Consider the following 19580-nt stretch of genomic DNA (forward strand, 5'->3'; position numbering starts at 1 on the left):
TGTGGTAACAAAGCTGTACATTGAGAGCTGTGCGAGTGATTTGAAGTATGTGCTGAATGAAAAAAAAGCACAATCTGAACTGTAAAGCGGGCTTGGGATGATGAAGTGATAGACAGAGGATCACGCCATGAGACACTTGGCAGACTTTATTTTCCAACAGATCCCTCCAACTCGAGGCAGATTCAGTTTAACTTTGTAATTACTTTAGACAGGATGGAATTTAAGCTCAACCAAATGGATGTACCACTACAGACAGACAGGCCTAGAGTGCTGCAGGCAACAGTAATCATGATGCATGAGTTGTTGTCACTATATTGTTAATTTCTTACAGTCAGTCCTGTGCTTGCATTGCACAATAGCATGTGTATACAACAGCGCTTTAGGGTCCTTAAATGCAGAACCAAATGGTACAGCCCCAGTTGGAGTAAGAGGTCTTGAATTATATGTACTACATCTGGAAATGATATGATAATGGGCTGAATTGAACATGGTTGCCATGGTTGCAGTTCCCCTCTGAGGACTGGAGATACATGGGGCCTCGACTTGACTCTGTTAGAGTTAGCTCAAGCAAATGACACAAAGAACACACGCCATTAACTGTGAAAGCATGTCATCAATCAGTCCACTTACTAAAATATACACCCACACACTGTATTTCAATCGCTTATTTCTGAAGTATAGCTGTTGAGTGATGAGGACAGACAGGCTACACTCTGCTTAGACACTATACACTTGAAGGAGTACACCCACCTCTTGAATAAGCTATTGATCAGCTTCCCATTGGGCATTGATGTCATTTTATTGGAGGGTTTGACATGATCTCAAAATCATCAGCATCAAGCACTACAGCACAGTGAATACTTCACACTGAGGTTAAACTATAGCCAATCCTCTCACGGGTAAATACCAGTATGTAGATCAAACAGATTTTTTGACAAAACGTCATGACATTCATTTAATTACTCACTGTATGGACTTTTTTTCCCAATTTCTTAATAGAACAATAAACGAACAAAACAGGCTCAGACACAGGAAAAGAAAAAAAACATACATCATTGACATTTGGCATTGTTAACGTAGTGCTACCAGCTGCAAAAGGTGCATATGTGCTTGTGAGGAATATTATGCATAGGATCCCACCCAAGGGGTCCACAGGAAACCAACCGGGCAAGCTGTCCGTCACCCCTAACCTTAGTCACTGCTCACTAATAATTTTGAGAACCTGAGTCTCTCCATCTGTATAACAGAAACCATGTCCATCAGCCATACTTGAAAAGAAGGTGAAGAGGAGAGCTTCCATTCCTTCAGGATTAGTCTTTTGGCGACAGTTGTCCCCAGTGTCAGAGATTGTTGCACCGTTGTAGGGAAGTTCAGAGAGGACTCCGAGCAGCCGAAGATGGCGAGTTCTGCCTCCGACTGCAGGGTTATTTTGTAGGCCTTAGAGTACCAGTCAAATATTTGTAAGACATAATTATTGAGTCCAGTTCTTTGAAAAAAGCCGATGTAAGGAAGATGGGAAGATTTTGACACAGATAGAGGAACCTGGTAAGTGAAACCATCTTAACTGAATTTATATGGCCAATCATGGACAGAGGCAGGATTTTCCAGTTTTCTATACATTGTTTAAGTCTTGAAACAAAATCTCGAAAATTTAACTTAAATATTAGTTTAGGATCTCTGGGTATGGTCAAGCCAAGATAGGTGAGGCGGTCCTTTGCCAATTTAAATGGGAGATTTTCCAGAAAACCATGGGTGAAGAGAGAGGCATAAAGTCACTCTTTGTCCAGTTAATTGTGTATCCGGACAGCTTACCGAAGGAGGTGATTCAATCTAGAAGAGGGGGGATCGATTTCTCTGAATTATGTAGGTATAATATTACATCGTCGGCATACAAACTGATATGTGTCTCAATGCCTCCGACCTTCAGGCCTGCAAGATTCGGCTGACTACGTATTTTTAGAGCAAGGGGCCCGAGCGCGACGGCGAAGAGGGCCGGCGAGAGAGGGCAACCCTGCTGGACCGAACGAAGTAATGGAAACCTGGTTTATTTGTCACCATTGGTTATAACTGAACATGTTGGACTAGCATACAGTATATGAGCTTTATCCAGGATATAAATGAATCACCAAACTCGAATCTGTGCAGTGACTCGAACATATAAGGACACTCAACCTGAGTGGCCTTATATGTTGAGGAGGCGTCTGAGGAGGCGACTGACGTTGGAGAATGAGAACCTATTCGGGATGAACCCTGTCTGGTCATGATGAATGATGGATGACAAATGTTTATTTTGACAGAAATGTACCTTTCTGTCAAAATTCTGGAGCGCTATGGGTCTATAGCTGGCCGGGTCTACATCCTCCCTCCCCTTTTTTAAGATTAGAGAAATATTAGCTTCATACAGTGTTCTAGGCAAGACTTTGTCCTTCATAGAGCTAGATATCATTCTGAGGAGGAGTGGAGCGAGAATGTTGCAGAATTTCTTGTAAAATTCGGCACCGAATCCATCTGGTCCGGCTGCTTTGCCTGATGAAAATGACTTAATGGCAGAAGTTATTTCTTCCAATGTGAAATCTGAATCCAAGTCCTCTTTGGCAGTTTGGGTGTTTCAAGAGGGTTGAAAAAGTTCAAATCAGATTGAGTGGCATCACACTTAGAGTTCACTGTAAAACTCCTTGAAGCGGTCATTTATCTCTTTAGGATTGGTCAGCAGGGTGACCTAGAGGCCTGGGCACCCTTGAGCTGCCGCGCCAAGAGCCGCTCGGGCTTATCTCCCAATTCAAATTGCTTCTGTCTTAGTTTTAAACGGAGAGTATTTATTTGGCCACCCAGGATGCAGTAATATTAATATTTTAGCTTTAATATCTTATTATAATCTTCAGAAGATTTTGAGACTTGGTATGCCGCTTCAAGGGCGTGGAAGCCCTTGAAGCGGCATTTTCTATCTCCAATAGTCGCCCCTCTCTACTGTATGGACAGTTTTGATCACTTAGCCGCAGTCTCAGCTACACCTGGACAGCAAGATTATCAGCGACCACAATACAATGCTAGTGTAACAGTGGGTAGTGCTGTGCAGTAAGTAAAGCTCACTCTCTGTCTCTGTCACTCTCTGCCTCAAGAGACGCTCTAGCGACAGATGCTAGAGCGTCCGGCTCCCATGCCGGAGGTTCCTGGTTCAATACCCAGCTGTGGGGGCAACTACACAACACATTAAATCAAAATTCAAAATGTGTTGGAAAGCCAGTGTTGTGTAGATTAACAATACAAGATGTTATTTATGCACTTTTCAAATTGCAGGTTTCAAGAGGAAAGGCTCTCGATTGTACAAGCAACTGTCGGGGAATGGGGCAGTTAAAGCTGAACCAGCATAGTTTTAGTAATGTGCTACATTAGTTTTAATGCTGTTTTTCTCCTAGTATTGGCCAGACCAAAAGTATGAGGGTCAACGTCTTACATGCAGCATCAAACATCAGACCACCTATGTAGTCAGAACATTTGGTTTGTGGTTTAAAATGTTGAATTTGGCTGTCAACCAGACTTCACACAAAACCTAATGCAGGTTAAATTGGGCTATGGAATGTCTTTCTTTCTTTCTTTCTTTCTTTCTTTCTTCCTTTCTTTTTTCTCATTATAGAAGAACAATCAAGTGGGTTACATTTAGCATTAGGCATCTTATCCAGATGCTCTTATCCAGAGCATCTTGCAATGAGTGTAACAGTAGAATAAAATCCTAAATCCTTGAAGCAACAAATACTAAGAAGTGTAGGGGTCGGCTCCCAAGTGCCCTAACAAATATTCCCGTAACCATAGATTGATCATGTAAGTAGGTAGGTAGAAGGAAGCAATTACAGTAAACCGGGCAAGAGATTCACTGGAGAGTGGGTGGCATGAGGAACTGAGGGAGAATGAATAACAGAACAACAAATGAGAAAATCTGGTTGTTAAAAATGTCAGAGATACAAAACCTTTGGACATACTGTACAGTTGTTTGTAGAAAAGTCCTGTCTCATAGGACATATTGATGTGATCGGTGAGGAGAGCAGCAAGGCTACATGAGTGGATTTCAGCTCTGGCAGAGCCTGCTGTCCTTGACATCCGTGAAGAGCTTAAGAACATAATGAACCGTACAGAGCAGAGCAGAGGCTTCAGGAGGGAGCCTTCAACCTTCGCCCCCACCTTGTCATTTTAGCTCTGGGGAGGCAAGCGGACCAGAACAGATGCCTGAAATACAATCCGCCCCTTCCTCCCCTCGCCATGCGTGTTCTTTAGTTACCTCTCCTCCACAAAGGCATCAAAAAATACACTAACAATAAAAAACCACGCATCAGCTAAATATCAAACATGGGCCTGGAAGCACCGGAGAGGAGCTGGACTGTGCAGGATGTTCCATTCAGAGATTGTGGTTGTGGGCTCTGGGAGATGTTGTGTGGAGCCAGCAGCACATCAGACTGTTAAGTGAAGGCAGATGAGAGTGTGTGACTGTTCTAGACCTCCCACTTTCACTCCCCCAACCACAAGCAGACAAATCCCACAGCTTCCCATTAATAACACTTGGATGCTGTTAATGTTGTCTTGTTCATTAGATGTCAGGCTGATCCTTGTTGTTTTTTTGCTGCGATGGCATACCACACTGTACAAAGACAACAACAGAACAATTATGCAAATGATGCCTTCACATGCATTTAGAATAAAAAAACAAGACCAGAGTGAATGTTTTATATCCTCCCCCTCCTTTATTTTTGTTAATGAAAAAGTAAAGACAGACAGGCCACTGTGTCAGTCAAAATTTGGTTTCACACCAGTTGGCACTATTGGTTATGACATGATACAATTCTTATCGTTTACAGAAATTAGTTTTTCCAAATATGAGCTAATATAGATAACTTCACATTAAATCATCCAGGAAGCAAAACTTCAAAGTTACACGATAAGCCAAGGCATATGGTGTGTGTGTGTGTGTGTGCGCGTGCATGCGTGCCTTGTTTGCAAAAGCAACAAAGCACACAGAATTCAGCACTCTCATTAGTTGATACATACTGATACAGATAATCGTCTCAGAAACTGTCCTCATTATGTAGGCTACAGTATGTGGCTCATTTATCTTCTTCCTGTCCAGATCTTCTTTCCTTCATCTACTTCTGCCACCAAAAAGTGAATCATTACTTATGCCAGTGAGCCACCCAGTGGTCATAAAAGGGGAGTGCATTATCACCCACAACACTTGGCAAATGAATCTAGTTGTTGGTCATTTCACAAATTAAATTGTGAATGAATAACATGTAATTGCATGGATATTCACATAGAAGTCATAAGAGACATTAGACCAATCTATACAGTCTCTTAAGTGGTGCGGTATGCTGGTGGGTTCAGCTGAAAACATTCAATAGATAAAGACACAAAACAGGACACAATACCTAACATTCCAGTTTATTATGCAATATATTGGTAGGGCATTGTGCAATATTTAACTTTTCATTTGATCATCAAACCTATTTCTTGGGGTGAGTGGCAACATTCTTTTAGGGCACTTGTGCAACATTTGGTCATATTCCTGGTGTGAATGTTTTTGATGTATAGGGATATTGGTACTGAATGTTAATTGTAGTTTGATTGTACATGCACTGTGTGTGTGTATGTGTGCTACGGCACCACCTACTGTATGCTCTCTCGAATGCCCAAGACAAATTTATCCTAAGGGAGACAATAATGGCTAATCTAATCTAATCTAATCATTCACAATGAATTACTAATTTTGTAGTAACTCATGTCTCACTATTTCTTCTAGCAGATATAACACGTTTTACTCACATCACTTTGTCAAATATGCAACAGCCACTGCAGTAAGAAGCTATATTGGTGATCTGAGCTATACTGTCATGTCAGCACAAGTGTCTTTCTCTACCTCATGACTGTCTGTCATATAAACTCTTATTCCCTTTCTAAAATAGTAGGTAGTGAAACCCTGTTTGAGGACAGTTAAGTGACTTGTACTGGACTTTACCACATTGGTCCTCATTAAAGCAGGGGAATTTTCCAGAGGAAGCCCACTGTTTACTTGACCTCAATAGCCTATTAGCCTTTAATTAAGAGGTGTTCCAATGCTTTAAAAATCAATCAATCAATTCATTGAAACTGCTGCATATTCTACGCTTTGGGGGGGGGGGGGGGGGGTCCGTGACACATCCTTGAGCTAAATTTACAGGAGGACATGGTTTGTAGCAAGTCTGCTCTCCACTGGGCTCCACCAAGTGGTATTATAAAGTATCTGCCTGCAACTGATATAAGTGTGATTACAACCAGTGGAGGTCCTCTGCTCGAGTAGGCTACATAGGCCTACTTGAGAAACTGTCACGTCTCTCCTCCCTTCTCTCCTTGACATTCTCTGTACCCTGTCCTGTCGACCTGCCCCTGGCCTGCATCCCCACTTTCCACATGTGTGAAATCATGCGACCAAACTAGGTTTTGGCTGTGAGAGAAAACAGCATGAATCTGGCTTGTTGAATAGCCTTCTCTCATCTTTCTCTGCCTCTAACCCCCAGACTATTCTCTGCTGTCTCCTTTCTTGTCAACAACCTCCATATGTCCCCTTTTGTCTCCAATTGTGAGAAGAAAAGTTGACAGAATCTCCATAGCTCTTTCAGTTCTGACCTAGGGTTAGGCCTACTCCACTTCTCCTTGAAGAAGCTAACGCTCGACCCATCTGATGTCAAAACTGATAATGCCCTGACTGCCCCCCAATGGAGACCAGATTATCCTCCTTACTGTCAGCAAAGTCATCCACGCTGCTACAGCTTCGTCTCTCTCTTCAGTCCTCTTCCTCCTCACCTTGTCTGCCACCTTCAACACCGGGAGCCAGCAGATGCTCCTTCACACTTTTATTATTAATATATGTTTTATATATATATATTTTTGTATTGTCATCAATCATTCCCAAAACAGAAAGACTTACTGTATGAGACTGACAAGTTTGTTTTCAAGAGGGGACCATCAAATTTGCCTCACTGACAGCATTTACTATAATTGATTTAATTGATTTACTGGTGGCTATAAGGGGAATATAGCACTTTTTCTCCATCTACCAATCATGATCATCATGTCTAGTTTCGGTGATAAACCAATAGCATGATGAGATGATCTACATGCTGTATACATTATGCAAAGCAATGTAAATACACAATTCTCTGTGTTTGACTGTGACAAGCTCTGTGTGCATTGGGAATCCATCTCATTTAGGATGCCAGGCTGACAGAAACACATGGGGAAAAGAATCTGTAGCTGCTGCAAAATGATATAGGAGCCGATGGTGATGTCTGCAGCTAATGCAGCCTGGCTTTCAAAGAGGCACTACACTACCCAGCACCACTTTGAATCAAAGAGACACTACACTACCCAGCACCACTTTGAATCAAAGAGACACTACTCTACCCAGCACCACTTTGAATCGGTCTCCATAGTCACAGTTGGGATACATAATGCAAATTAGTCCAGAGGATGTTAATGCTACCCTTTGCCTTGGAGCACAGGGCCTGTTCAGTCTCCACCCTTATCGACAGCGAAGGCTGCTCCTGAACATCATAGTGGTTTAGAGGAGGACGTACATATTGATCCATTTTTATTGGGATCATGCATCAAGTCAAAACAGTAAAATGTTAAATGCTCAAAACTAAACATAAAGCATGAGGTCTGCTCATATCTATGAGAATAACTAAGAACAGTGATAAGCTGCATGTTTAGAGCACCCTAACACTAATACTGTAGCTGGACAGCCCAGGTGAACAAATATTGCAAAAAATATATATACTGTAAGAGGTGGTTTCCATGACAATGCGGCCTGATCAAGGCAACCTCCACGCCGTATTTATTTGCAGAGTTAAGATAATCAGTCAAGCGATTCAGATCCTGTCTGTTCAGCGGGGCCATACACCTGGAGTCACCAAGGCGGAACACAAAACAGAAAAGAGTCAGTGGGTTCATCTCTCTCTCAGATCTTCTCTTGCCTGTCTCGCATCTTTCTGTCTCAATTCCCTCCTCTCCTCTCCTCTCCCCTCCTCTTCCCTCCTCTCCTCTCCTCTTCTCTCCCCTCCTCTTCCCTCCTCTCCTCTCCTCTCCCCTCCTCTTCCCTCCACTCCTCTCCTCTCCCTGGGTTGGGCCAAACAGCAGGTGGTGCAGGAGAGAAGCCTCTGCTGGACATGGGATTTACTGATCTGTGGCTCTCCTCTGACTTCTGCACTGGAGCAGCACGCTGGGCAACAAACCCCCAAATCTAAAAAGTAAGTGTTACTTTTGGTCACTGCATCTTTGTCACAGTTGCTGGATATGGTTAAGTGCTTTACGTAAGGTGATCAAGGGTAGGAACTGAACTTAGACTTAGTGGGAAGTGGGAAGTGGGAACTCTGATGCTTTGGTCAAAAAAGAGATGCAAACATCAGGTAGTGTTGAAGAAAGATATTTCATGCCACTAATGAAGCTGATTAAAATTATAGGAGATATATTAAGGCTATATTATAATATGTATATTTATCTATTTGACCACGTTGATCTACTGTCCATTACATTTTGGTATACAGTAGATGGGCTATTTCCTCATGTTTTGTAAATTCAGATGTTGATGTGTAATTGATCTGTCTTTATCTTGCCCCATTACATTTCTGATGAGTGGCTGAGCCCATTTTCTTAATGAGAGCTTTTGAGGTCCCATTATTGTTGGCAAAAAACAACAACAACAACAACAACAACAACAACAACAACAACAACAACAACAACAACAACAACAACAACAACAACAACAACAACAACAACAACAACAAAAAGATGTTGATCAAAGACAAAAAATAACCTTTATTAAAGATAACTTTCAGGTATCAAATAGACTGGACTAAAAGTTTATAGAATTGATGGCAGCTCAAGATTTTGGTGACAAGAGTTTTTCTCTATATAAATCTTTCAATAACAGGGATACCTGACTGTAGTTGAAAGAGTTTTGATAATTCTTAGATTGATTGGGCCCTTCCATATCAGGCTAAATCTATCAAAAAGTGGTTTAGGTCATTGCTGTCATTTTTGTCGACTTTTCTGCTTCTTGTTGACTCTCCCTGAAAATTAAAGTGGAAAAAGCTAGATACTATACTCTTCCTGTGATATTTATTGACCATTATGGCAAAGGGGGTGGGGGGGGGGGGGGTTATTGGAGCATATAATCAAAATCAGAAAAATATGAGACATTGCTTTGTAACATTGTAGAATCTATTGTTCATAAGTCTTCAATGTGTCTTTTGAAGTTTGTTAAAGCTGCAGATTAACATTTGTTTACCAGAAGTGTCATGTCTTCTCTGGACTGGCAAAACTTTTCATAATATGGCAGCATTTTCACCCTGTAAGATCACTGGCTTATACATTGATTTATCGCATTTTTATACCATGTGCAAACTACAAGCTGTATTAGTGAATTACTGCTATGAAGACTGATGCTAATAGAGAGGCATTAATATGTCGGAGGGTTTCCTCTGGTGAAAGTAATAGCTTGAGGGCTGTGACTGTTTGCTAAAGGTCATGGTTACCTTCGCCGAAACAGATCAGTCTTTCACAAGTAAAGTCTGTCCATCTGTTATATTATGTCAAATGAGATTTAAAAAAAAGTTACGCGAAATAAAGAGTAGTTATTATAAGAATATGCATATGCAATTAATGTACAACAGAGACTTTATCTCATCTCAGATATTCATTGATGTATCAGAAAAGCTGAGGGTGATGTCCATTGACTGGAACCATCAACACAGAGGTTTTGTTAAATGTTAAAGGAACAGTTCACCCAAAAATGAAAATTCTGTCATAATAGTACTTACCCTCATGCAAGGTGAGACACAGGTGAAGTTTGTCCATATAACACACATGGAGGTTGCCAGCACAACTCCAGAGAAAAAACAGTCACCATTGACTTCAGTTGTACTGGTTTTCTCTCAGGTTGTGCTGGCAACCTCCCTGTGTGTTATATGGACAAACTTCACCTGTGTTTCAACTGGCATGAGGGGGAGTAGATGATGACTGAATTTTCATTTTTGGGGTGAACTGTTCCTTTAATTATTTTCTTTCTTCTTCTTTTTCACATCAGACTAATTAATAGCCATCAATTCCGGACAAGCCGGTTAGACTGACCTCGGATTGGCTGAGGATTTCAAAGGAGGCTTTCAATGCATCTGTTTAAGTCTGAAGCTTGAATTTTAATGTACTTACTTGGTGGACAGCAATCTATTTTAGACCCTTCTGAAACCACTCTCACAAAGATAGAATCATGTCATTCTCAATTCTCATCTTGAACAAAACACTGTAAATGATGATAAGTGAAACATGTACCTCATATGTATTCTTCTCATTTGGATGCACATTGCAGATTGTTTTTGGTCCGAGGCTGCCCACCTAATTCTTTTTTTCATGTAATGATTCTTCTCTCCTCTCCACTTCACAGCTCGGGTGTCACAGCAGGACCGTCACTGGCTGAGGTTCTGCTGAATAAAGATGCACATGGACTTGAAGAGACAAAGCAGCACTGGAATCAGAACCTGTGAAAAGCAAACTACTCAAAAAAGGAGGAAGAAGTCCCTAATCTCAGGTTGCCAGGTTTGGCAGTCTGGATGATGTGAGTCTAATTAGATAAGAGGACAAGGCTATTTTAAGACATGGAGGAGCTGCTGTGTTGTGTCTGCCATCCATTGGCAGATGAACCTTGATATCAACATGGGGTCAAACAAACAGTAAACTCTTCACTCGAATGACCTGACTTTTGTCAGCATGCAAACGCAGCATAGATGAGTCACCCTTTTGATCAGCAACATTGGGAACTGACACAATTAAACAATGTAGCAACTACAGGTGACCTATATGTGGCCTATGATTCAAGACAGTCCAACCACAGTCAGTATGGAAGTGCAGACAACCTCTTTGGTTTGGATATATGTAAACAGTACAGAACAACTGAACACTTCATATGACTACAACGCTACGGATTTGAGCGAAAACTCGGACAAATACCAATATTACGTCATCGGCCTCTTCCTGTCCTGCCTCTACACCATCCTCCTCTTTCCCATCGGATTTATTGGCAACATCTTGATCCTGGTGGTCAACCTGAACCACCGAGAGAAGATGACCATCCCCGACCTGTACTTTGTCAACCTGGCTGTAGCCGACCTCATCTTGGTGGCCGATTCCCTCATTGAGGTCTTCAATCTGAACGAGAAGTATTACGATTATGCCGTCTTATGTACCTTCATGTCCCTTTTCCTGCAGGTCAACATGTACAGCAGCATCTTCTTTCTTACATGGATGAGCTTTGACCGCTACGTCGCCTTGGCCGGCTCTATGAGCAGCAGCCCCCTGAGGACCATGCAGCACGCCAAGCTCAGCTGCGGCCTCATCTGGATGGCCTCCATCTTAGCCACTCTGCTGCCCTTCACCATTGTGCAGACACAGCACAGGGGGGAGGTGCACTTCTGCTTCGCCAATGTCTTTGAGATCCAGTGGCTGGAGGTAACCATTGGCTTTTTGGTGCCCTTCTCCGTCATCGGCCTATGCTACTCCCTGATCGTGCGCATCCTCATGAAGGCCCAGAAGCACCGTGGACTGTGGCCACGGCGTCAGAAGGCCCTGCGCATGATCGTGGTGGTGGTCCTGGTGTTCTTCATCTGCTGGCTGCCGGAGAACGTCTTCATCAGCATCCAGCTGCTCCAAGGTACGGCGGACCCGGCACAGCGAACTGCTATCACCCTGTATCACGACTACCCGCTCACAGGTCACATCGTCAACCTGGCAGCCTTCTCCAACAGCTGCCTCAACCCTATCATCTACAGCTTCCTGGGGGAAACCTTCAGGGACAAGCTGCGTCTCTTCATTAAGCAGAAGGCCAGCTGGTCTGTACTCAACCGCTTCTGCCACCACACCCTTGATTTGCACATCGCTGTGAGAAGTGAAGTGTCAGAGGTGTGACAATTGCAGTGAAATTGACAATTTCATCGAGGTTTGAATGCAGAGCAGCCAGGGGTCCAGTGCTCAGTCCACAAAGTAAGCTAAGTTGTCATATCAAAGTGACATTGCCACCCTGTGTGAATTTACCTCAGCTTTCTTTAAGCGTTACTTAGCTTTGTCTGATAGCTGTGCCCACTGGGATTTCCAACAGTGCCTGCTTACTTTCTGAGAAAAATAAGAATGTACATGCAAAGAAGGTTGGAAATGACTTGATACATGCCTCAGTAGTAGATACAAAATTTGCACTGTAAAACTTACTTCATTATATTTTTTGTTTTAAATTAAAACAAATTGCAACTTTGAGCTTGGCATAGTTCGCTGACAAAAGTTTTTGTAGAGAGACTTTCATGTTTGCATCACTTTTGTTAAGTGTATTTTGCTGTGTTATGTTTCAAAAAGTGGGCTGGGTGGCAATACAAGCTACAGTACATGAAATGCTGCTGAGAGGCTAAATGTCAGCATCTGCCTTGGGGGTACAGCCAATGGGCAAAGCTACCTAACAGAGAAGGGAGTCTAAGGTTATTAGTATCCAAGAGAACTGCCTTTGTGGAAGTTATACAATATTGAAAACATATTTTACATTGGGTGATCGACACAACAAATCTTCCAGAACAAGCCTCTACTGGGTATTTGGGATAACTTAAACTTATTTAGGCTACTTACTAAAACTGCAAAGAGAGGGAAAGTTTGTGTCACTTGAAATCTCATCATGCTACTCATTTAGGATCATTTCAGTTGATACCCAAATGTAGCTTGTATAATACAAAATATTAAGACTAATTAAGAAAAGTTCTCAAGAAAGTCCCACCTGTTCGCCAGCCCCACTGAAACCGCAATGACCACCCATCCCAAAATGATTGCTTTGATCTAATGTATCAAAGCAGCAAAGTGACATAAAACTGCAGGACAATTCACAGACGTCACAGTTAGGGAACAAACTAGAGGACACGTCAAGTACCAGCAACTTGCTTCTCCTTGACCCCATCACAGATATTACTGTGGCACTGCTTTGTACTTTTTTAATGTAAAGATAGCAGCATTGCATTTCAGGGGGATGTACTCTATAGTAAACCATGCAAACAAATGCTCACCCTTTTCTAGGAATATGAATTTAGTGATGAATTAACGACTGCAAATGTGTTTCTTACTGTACAGAGCCACATCAGCAATTAAACGTAACTGTTTTGTACATGTGTTATTGAGTGGCTACCATCGCTGTACCCTTCACTTTCACTTTCGCGTCAGGCCACCTCCGAAGGTGGCCAGAGGCGATCAGATCTCAATGTGAATTGGGTGTGTTCGGACTTGAACTGAGATTGGAGTCCAAAGATCAGAACTGGGCCGTTTAAATACCAGGTGTGAACGGGGTCTTACACCCCATTTACACCTGTTTTTTAAACGCGTCCTGTATCCGGATAAGTTATCTGGATACAGGTCGCATTCAAAAACCAGGTGTAAATGGGGTGAGAGAGAACTCCACAAAGAGGATTGAGTCAACACAGTTCTCATTCCCAAGTAGTCAAATAGTGACACTTTTGGTTGGCGTTCTGGACCGTATCACCAACCCAAAGCGTCAGTATTTGGCGACTTGGAAATGAGAACTGTGTTGACTCAATCCTTCCTCCAGAATCACTTATACAGCATCTTTACGGGCTTGATTTTCAATATGCGATGTCAGAGCTGAATATTTCAAGTCTGGCAAATGTGTGTGAATGATTTGGCATATCACGACCGTGACCCACAGTGTATTACCCCAGTTGTCAGTTCCTGTTAGCATGATGGTCGAGCAAAGAGGCAGGTGTTGTTTTGCTAGGAGGAGACGAGACTGGGTAAACACATCATTCAATTTAGGCAGCATGGAGCTGCTTCAGTCTTACCAGTCTCTAACATAAACTAATGGACAGCCATGACCAACACCGGAGGAAAGTTGAGTTCTTAAATTTACTGACAGATTTCCAATTAAAGCTCATGTTATTAGCTTTTGCTTAACCTCCAGTGAATATATCATCCACACTGATAAATCTTAATGTTGTACAAACTACTATAATTGAGCAAATGCAATCTCATGGGAGCAGTTCCACCCACTGAGAATCCATGTCTGAGTGATGCACAATGAAATAATGAGAAGTCAATACAAAGAAGGCGGCTGTGGTGTTGCTGTTCACCGGGCATGCTTTGTATTTCACTTTCTATTATTTCAAACTGATTCAACTCAAACTATTTATTCAATCAGCACAAAGGCTAGAATCAAACATTTAGTGGTGGTTAGAATGCACTCAGTGGTTGAGTTGTCAAATACATGAACAGACAAAACACAGTTGCTATTCTCACTACAGTACTTGACCTTTTGCATATTGTGATACAAAAAAGATTTTCAGAATGCATTTATTCACGATTTGGGGAATTTGTGCATTAGAATGTATTTAATTTCTTTGTTGGAACTTTTTCCCTTTAGAACGTATCTCTTTTTTTTTCTTTTTTTTTGTAAGGGTATGAATTTCAGATTCAGATTCTAGTTTTGAGTTATTCACCCTTTGTTTCCTCTGGGCAAAACTTCCTCACTGGTGAAAATCAATTCAGTATTTCATATTCTGTTAATCTGACATAATAGGTTGTAGCCTAGTTAGAGAAATTATGGAATGGACAATACGCTCTTTTAATTCCAGCTTTCCTGCTAAGAAATATGACCTCCCCCCACCCCATCTTCAATTCCTCTTCTCAGCAGTATAGATTTGAGGATGGTGTGCAGCTCCCAGACATATTGAACCCCAATTGAATATCTGGAATCCTTTTGGCAGCGCAAATTTTACGAAACATATCAATCTTTTTTTATTTTTAGATGACCAGGCAATTTTATTGCAGCATGAGTTTTTATCCAACCCGCATTCAACCTGGTGTATGGAGATGTCTATGAAAAAGCAAGTGAAGAGTGAATGGACCTAGTGGTCAGATATTTCAAGATGGAACAAGATTGAACAAGATTGTGACAATAATGTTGTACATTTCTTGAAATGGTTCTGTATATTGAAACAGGACTCCTGTATTGCAGTAGGACATTTACGCTATCCATATCTGATGCTCATCTCTAACAATGACACATTTTATAGCAGGCTGTCTCTGATCCTAAAGGCCATCACTTAATCATGTCTTGTATTTGCTAAAATGGTTTTGACAGTACAAAGAGGCTCATTAACAGACTGATCGCAGGTTAATGCGATGCAGATTACCAGGCTACACAGAAGCAGTTTAAAAATGTGAGAGTTTTGAATAGTACCAGAGGCTTGTTAACAGAGGTTCGTGTAACCTGTCATAAAGTTTTACAGCCTCTTTGTCAGAGCAAACATTATAAAATTGTGTTTGTTTTGGAAAATTCATGGTCATATACACTATATTGAATCTACAGCATTATTCACATTCTTATTTATGTTTTTACAAAAACTAAGGAATGTTAAAGAGAGATGTTAAAGATGATTTAGCACTGAATCAGGAAGCTTTTTCATTGAGAGCATAGGAAAATACAGTATATCACACCTAGAATAGAGATTCTCTATCAACATATGAAACTTGTTTCTGGCCGGACTGTGGTGGGCCTGAGCTGTATTTGTAGATGAGGCAACAAGAGATAACGGGCCTGAGTGGGAAAAGCAGGAGTCCAAACCACAAACTGTTATTCCAGCTGTTACAATCCAGCAGCCTGCATGGGAAACCAGCTTTGAGGATTGTTTATGGGAGGTCTGCAAAAATGTCAAACTTGTCGTAGTGCATCATGATACCAAAGGCTCTCTTTTGCACAATGTTTCAAGTACAAGATTTTTTACAAGGATTTGTGTATATGCTCATTGTGCAGGAAAGCACTGCACATGTTTTTACCGTTCATACTTTTGTCTTTCACAATCATGTGCGTAACAGCTCTTGTGTAAACAGCACATCGATTGTGACTGGAGTAAAGCAACGGAGGGCACCCAGACAGGAAGTCGGGCGCGCAATAATGCAATGAGGACTGTCATGTTCATTGGTATATAAACAAACAACACCTAGATGCTTGGAGCCAAGAACCGCCAAGGTTAACCCCATAAGATCAGCCACACACATGCATACTGTAGTAGACACACACGCAAAGGCGCTGAGAAGAGGTTGACAGTGGACTGTGTGTACAGCTGCGGCTACTGAGTAAGGTTAAAGGTTTGTGGTAACAGACGTCATAGAAAGGAAAAGGGTGCAACTTTTCCCCTTGTTGTTTACATTTACAAAAGGCTGGTCGCACTTAATAATAGATTAGAAACAGTTAATCTTTAAGTGATTCATATGATCTAGGGCTGTTTATTCTGTGAAGCACATGGGCTATTTTCAGGCTCATACCTGTTAACCTGACAATGCAGCACATCTGGACATCGAAGCTCAACCAAATATTCCTCAAATTCCATTTACAATTTCCTTTTCAGTGGAGCAGGTCCAGGTTTTGCCTGTTGATGACATCACAGATTAGTTATTGTTCGCTGGTTTCTAGCTTGAAAGGTAATTATTCAAGGTCACAAAAAATAACAAATCATGTGAACAAAATACTTGGATTCTGGTTGATTTTTTTTTATGTATTTACAATAGTGCAATCTGTCAGAACTGCATATAAAATATGCAGAAACAGTGCAAGCAAAAATATTGCTGCATCATGCATGAAAATGGTGAGTACAAACAAACTTACATAAGAGCAGCACTGGACATTAGCAACGCCAACCTGTACACTGAGTGGGGGTGGGACATGTCAAAGTAATTGCCACTATAGTCCAGGGCTTATGCATAATTCCAAGGCAGTGCACGCTGTGGACCGCAGGGGCTGAATAATGAATTGGACTTATAATTGCATTTGTAAATTAAAATCCCTTACAGGGAAAAAAAGAGCTGAAAGTAGATTAGCTTCCCAGATATACAGTAGGAAAGAAAAACGTCCTGCAAGAAAGCAGGAATTTAATCTTGAGATTGGCAAATCGGCAAATCAATACATTGCCAATGGATTCTTGATATCAAGGACATGGAATGTATCACAATATTAAACTTGATTGTTAACTTGGCCAAAAACATAAGCACACATTTTCAAATCCACAAAAACACTTTTAATTTGGTTCCCGTTTGTTTTTGTTGTTGTTGTTGTTTTGGGGGGGGGGGGGGGGGTGAATGAATATTGGAGTTTAAATGGATAGAAAACAGAGATGTACGTAGGGGTAACATGTGTGTCCTCTGGTAGGCCATCAAAAAGAAATAGCTGCAGAAGTTTGAGATTTTATCATACAGTAATAAACATATCTGCCATTAACCAAGTGTAACAGTGGCCAGCAGGTAGTGCTGTACAGTGAGTTATTCTCACTCCCCGAGACCTCAAGAGATGCTCTAGTGACAGATGCTAGAGGCCATGCGTTTTAGCTTCCTCGTTAGTGTCCACCTCCCATGCCGGAGGTTGCAAGTTCGATTCCCAGCTGCAGAGAAATACCCAACGCAGGTTACATGAGTAGATCCCATATCATTTCCCAAACCAGAAGACATTTCCTTTTATACATTGATTGAGGAGGTCAACACTGCACTTTGCCTGCCTCTTTGTCCTGGGAACTCCACAGGGTGGCGATAAAGCAACAGACACACTCAGTACACTTGACTATAACACTATCAATACACTCGTGGTCAGTGTTGCCAGGTGTACGATAATTATCATATTTGTATGATAATTTCGCCCTCTGTATGATCAATAATACCCAAATTCCCATAATGTATGATAGTTTGATCATTTTGTGACACTTAGTTGTAATCAATATACTAATATGGATCCTATGTCTGTCTGTTTATACATTCTTCTTCTTCTCACAATGTCTTTACAGCCAATCATGCATTCATGTCACCTAGGACAAAATAATTGTAGTTCTGTGGTAGTGCTGGAATTTCCTACTGAAGTAGTATTATTATTTTTGCTGCTCCTTTACGTCAGTGGAAGTATTTACTGGTGTAAAATGTACTTTAGAAGGAGAGCTCCGCTCATCTCTTTTTTGGGCAGGTGCGTCGGACAGGAACATAATTGTCCATCAATTGTAAAGAAGGGAGTCCCGCACACCGTCCAAACTTGCAATTAGGAATTTATTCTGTGACATTTCGGTCACCGACCCTTTTCAAACAAATGGTTACAGACATGATGAAGCCGCTTAAATAAGGAGTGGCTGTTCTGTTACAGCCAATCAGAACTCCACACGTGAAGACGGGCTTGCAGCTCTGTCACAAGACAATCATTTCTAAAAGACATAGACACTGAATTATATATAGAAAAATAATTAGGAAGTCTATGTTCATACATATTTGAATAGATAAACAAAGGATAAACTAAACAATGGATAAAGTATTGTGAAGCTCATTTATAAATATAGGCTATCTGAGGTAGGCATTCTTTAACTTTTATAACCTATTACTGCAAGCACCATGCTGCTTTAGACCTAATTGGAGACAGTCTGGTCAGATCTTAATAGTTATTATGATATTTGTCCCTATTTAGTGCCTAAAATGAGCTTCACTTTATCCATTGTTTAGTTTATCCATTGTTTATCTATTCAAATATGTATGAACATAGACTTCCTAATTATTTTTCTATATATAATTCAGTGTCTATGTCTTTTAGAAATGATTGTCTTGTGACAGAGCTGCAAGCCCGTCTTCACGTGTGGAGTTCTGATTGGCTGTAACAGAACAGCCACTCCTTATTTAAGCGGCTTCATCATGTCTGTAACCATTTGTTTGAAAAAGGTCGGTGACCGAAACGTCACAGAATAAATTCCTAATTGCAAGTTTGGACGGTGTGCGGGACTCCCTTCTTTACATCTGTAAAATGTACTTTAAAAGTAAAAAGCACCTCATTTAAAATGGAAAGTTGAATGTTGTGTTGTGATTTAAAAAACCACTAGTCAATTCCTAGGCTTGCCCGCAGCTTGGCTGCTGCGTGGCCTTGCCTGCTCTATTGGCATTTGCCCAACTTCGCATCACTGATGACATCACTCACTGATGACATCACAATTGCTCGAGTGACCAAATGACATCATCACTGATGACAACATCACTGAAAAAAATCCAGCTCTGTCAGGTCACCCGCATCCAATGTGGGACAAAAATTGAAACAAACAAACAAACAAACAAACAAACAAACAAACAAACAGATAGACAGACAAATAGAGCCCACTTTTATATAATAATATTTAATCAGTGGTTAGTCACGATTTTGCCTGTCTGTTTGTGACATCATCAGTGATGTGATAAATCCGAATTGTGATGACATCAGTGATGTCACATGAGCAATTGTGATGTCATCAGTGATGTCACTCGAGCAATTGTGGTGTCATCAGTGATGTCACTCGAGCAATTATGATGTCATAAGTGGCGGAAGACATTGAGTGAAGACATTTAACCTCAGGGAGTGTAACAGTCTGCTTAAGAGCGCAGCAGCTTCTATTCATTTTATAAACTGCGTGATTTACAATAAGATCATCATCATCATTACATCATCCGTGCGGCCTCCTCCATTCCCTTTTTCGTTCAAG

The 19580-nt window shown here is 41.2% G+C and overlaps 1 protein-coding gene across 1 annotated transcript; it reads left to right on the forward strand.

Annotated features, from left to right (window-relative positions):
- Nucleotides 1-10875: 10875 nt before the first annotated feature.
- Nucleotides 10876-11979, forward strand: gper1 (G protein-coupled estrogen receptor 1; the record flags this gene model as incomplete). Its single annotated transcript, XM_083649166.1, has 1 exon — nucleotides 10876-11979. One exon carries the CDS (start codon nucleotides 10876-10878, stop codon nucleotides 11977-11979), a length of 1104 nt encoding a protein of 367 aa, XP_083505292.1.
- Between the last annotated feature and the right edge of the window lie 7601 nt (nucleotides 11980-19580).

Source organism: Poromitra crassiceps (genome assembly GCF_964638095.1).
Source record: "Poromitra crassiceps genome assembly, chromosome: 13".
NCBI classification, from domain to species: Eukaryota; Metazoa; Chordata; class Actinopteri; order Beryciformes; family Melamphaidae; genus Poromitra; species Poromitra crassiceps.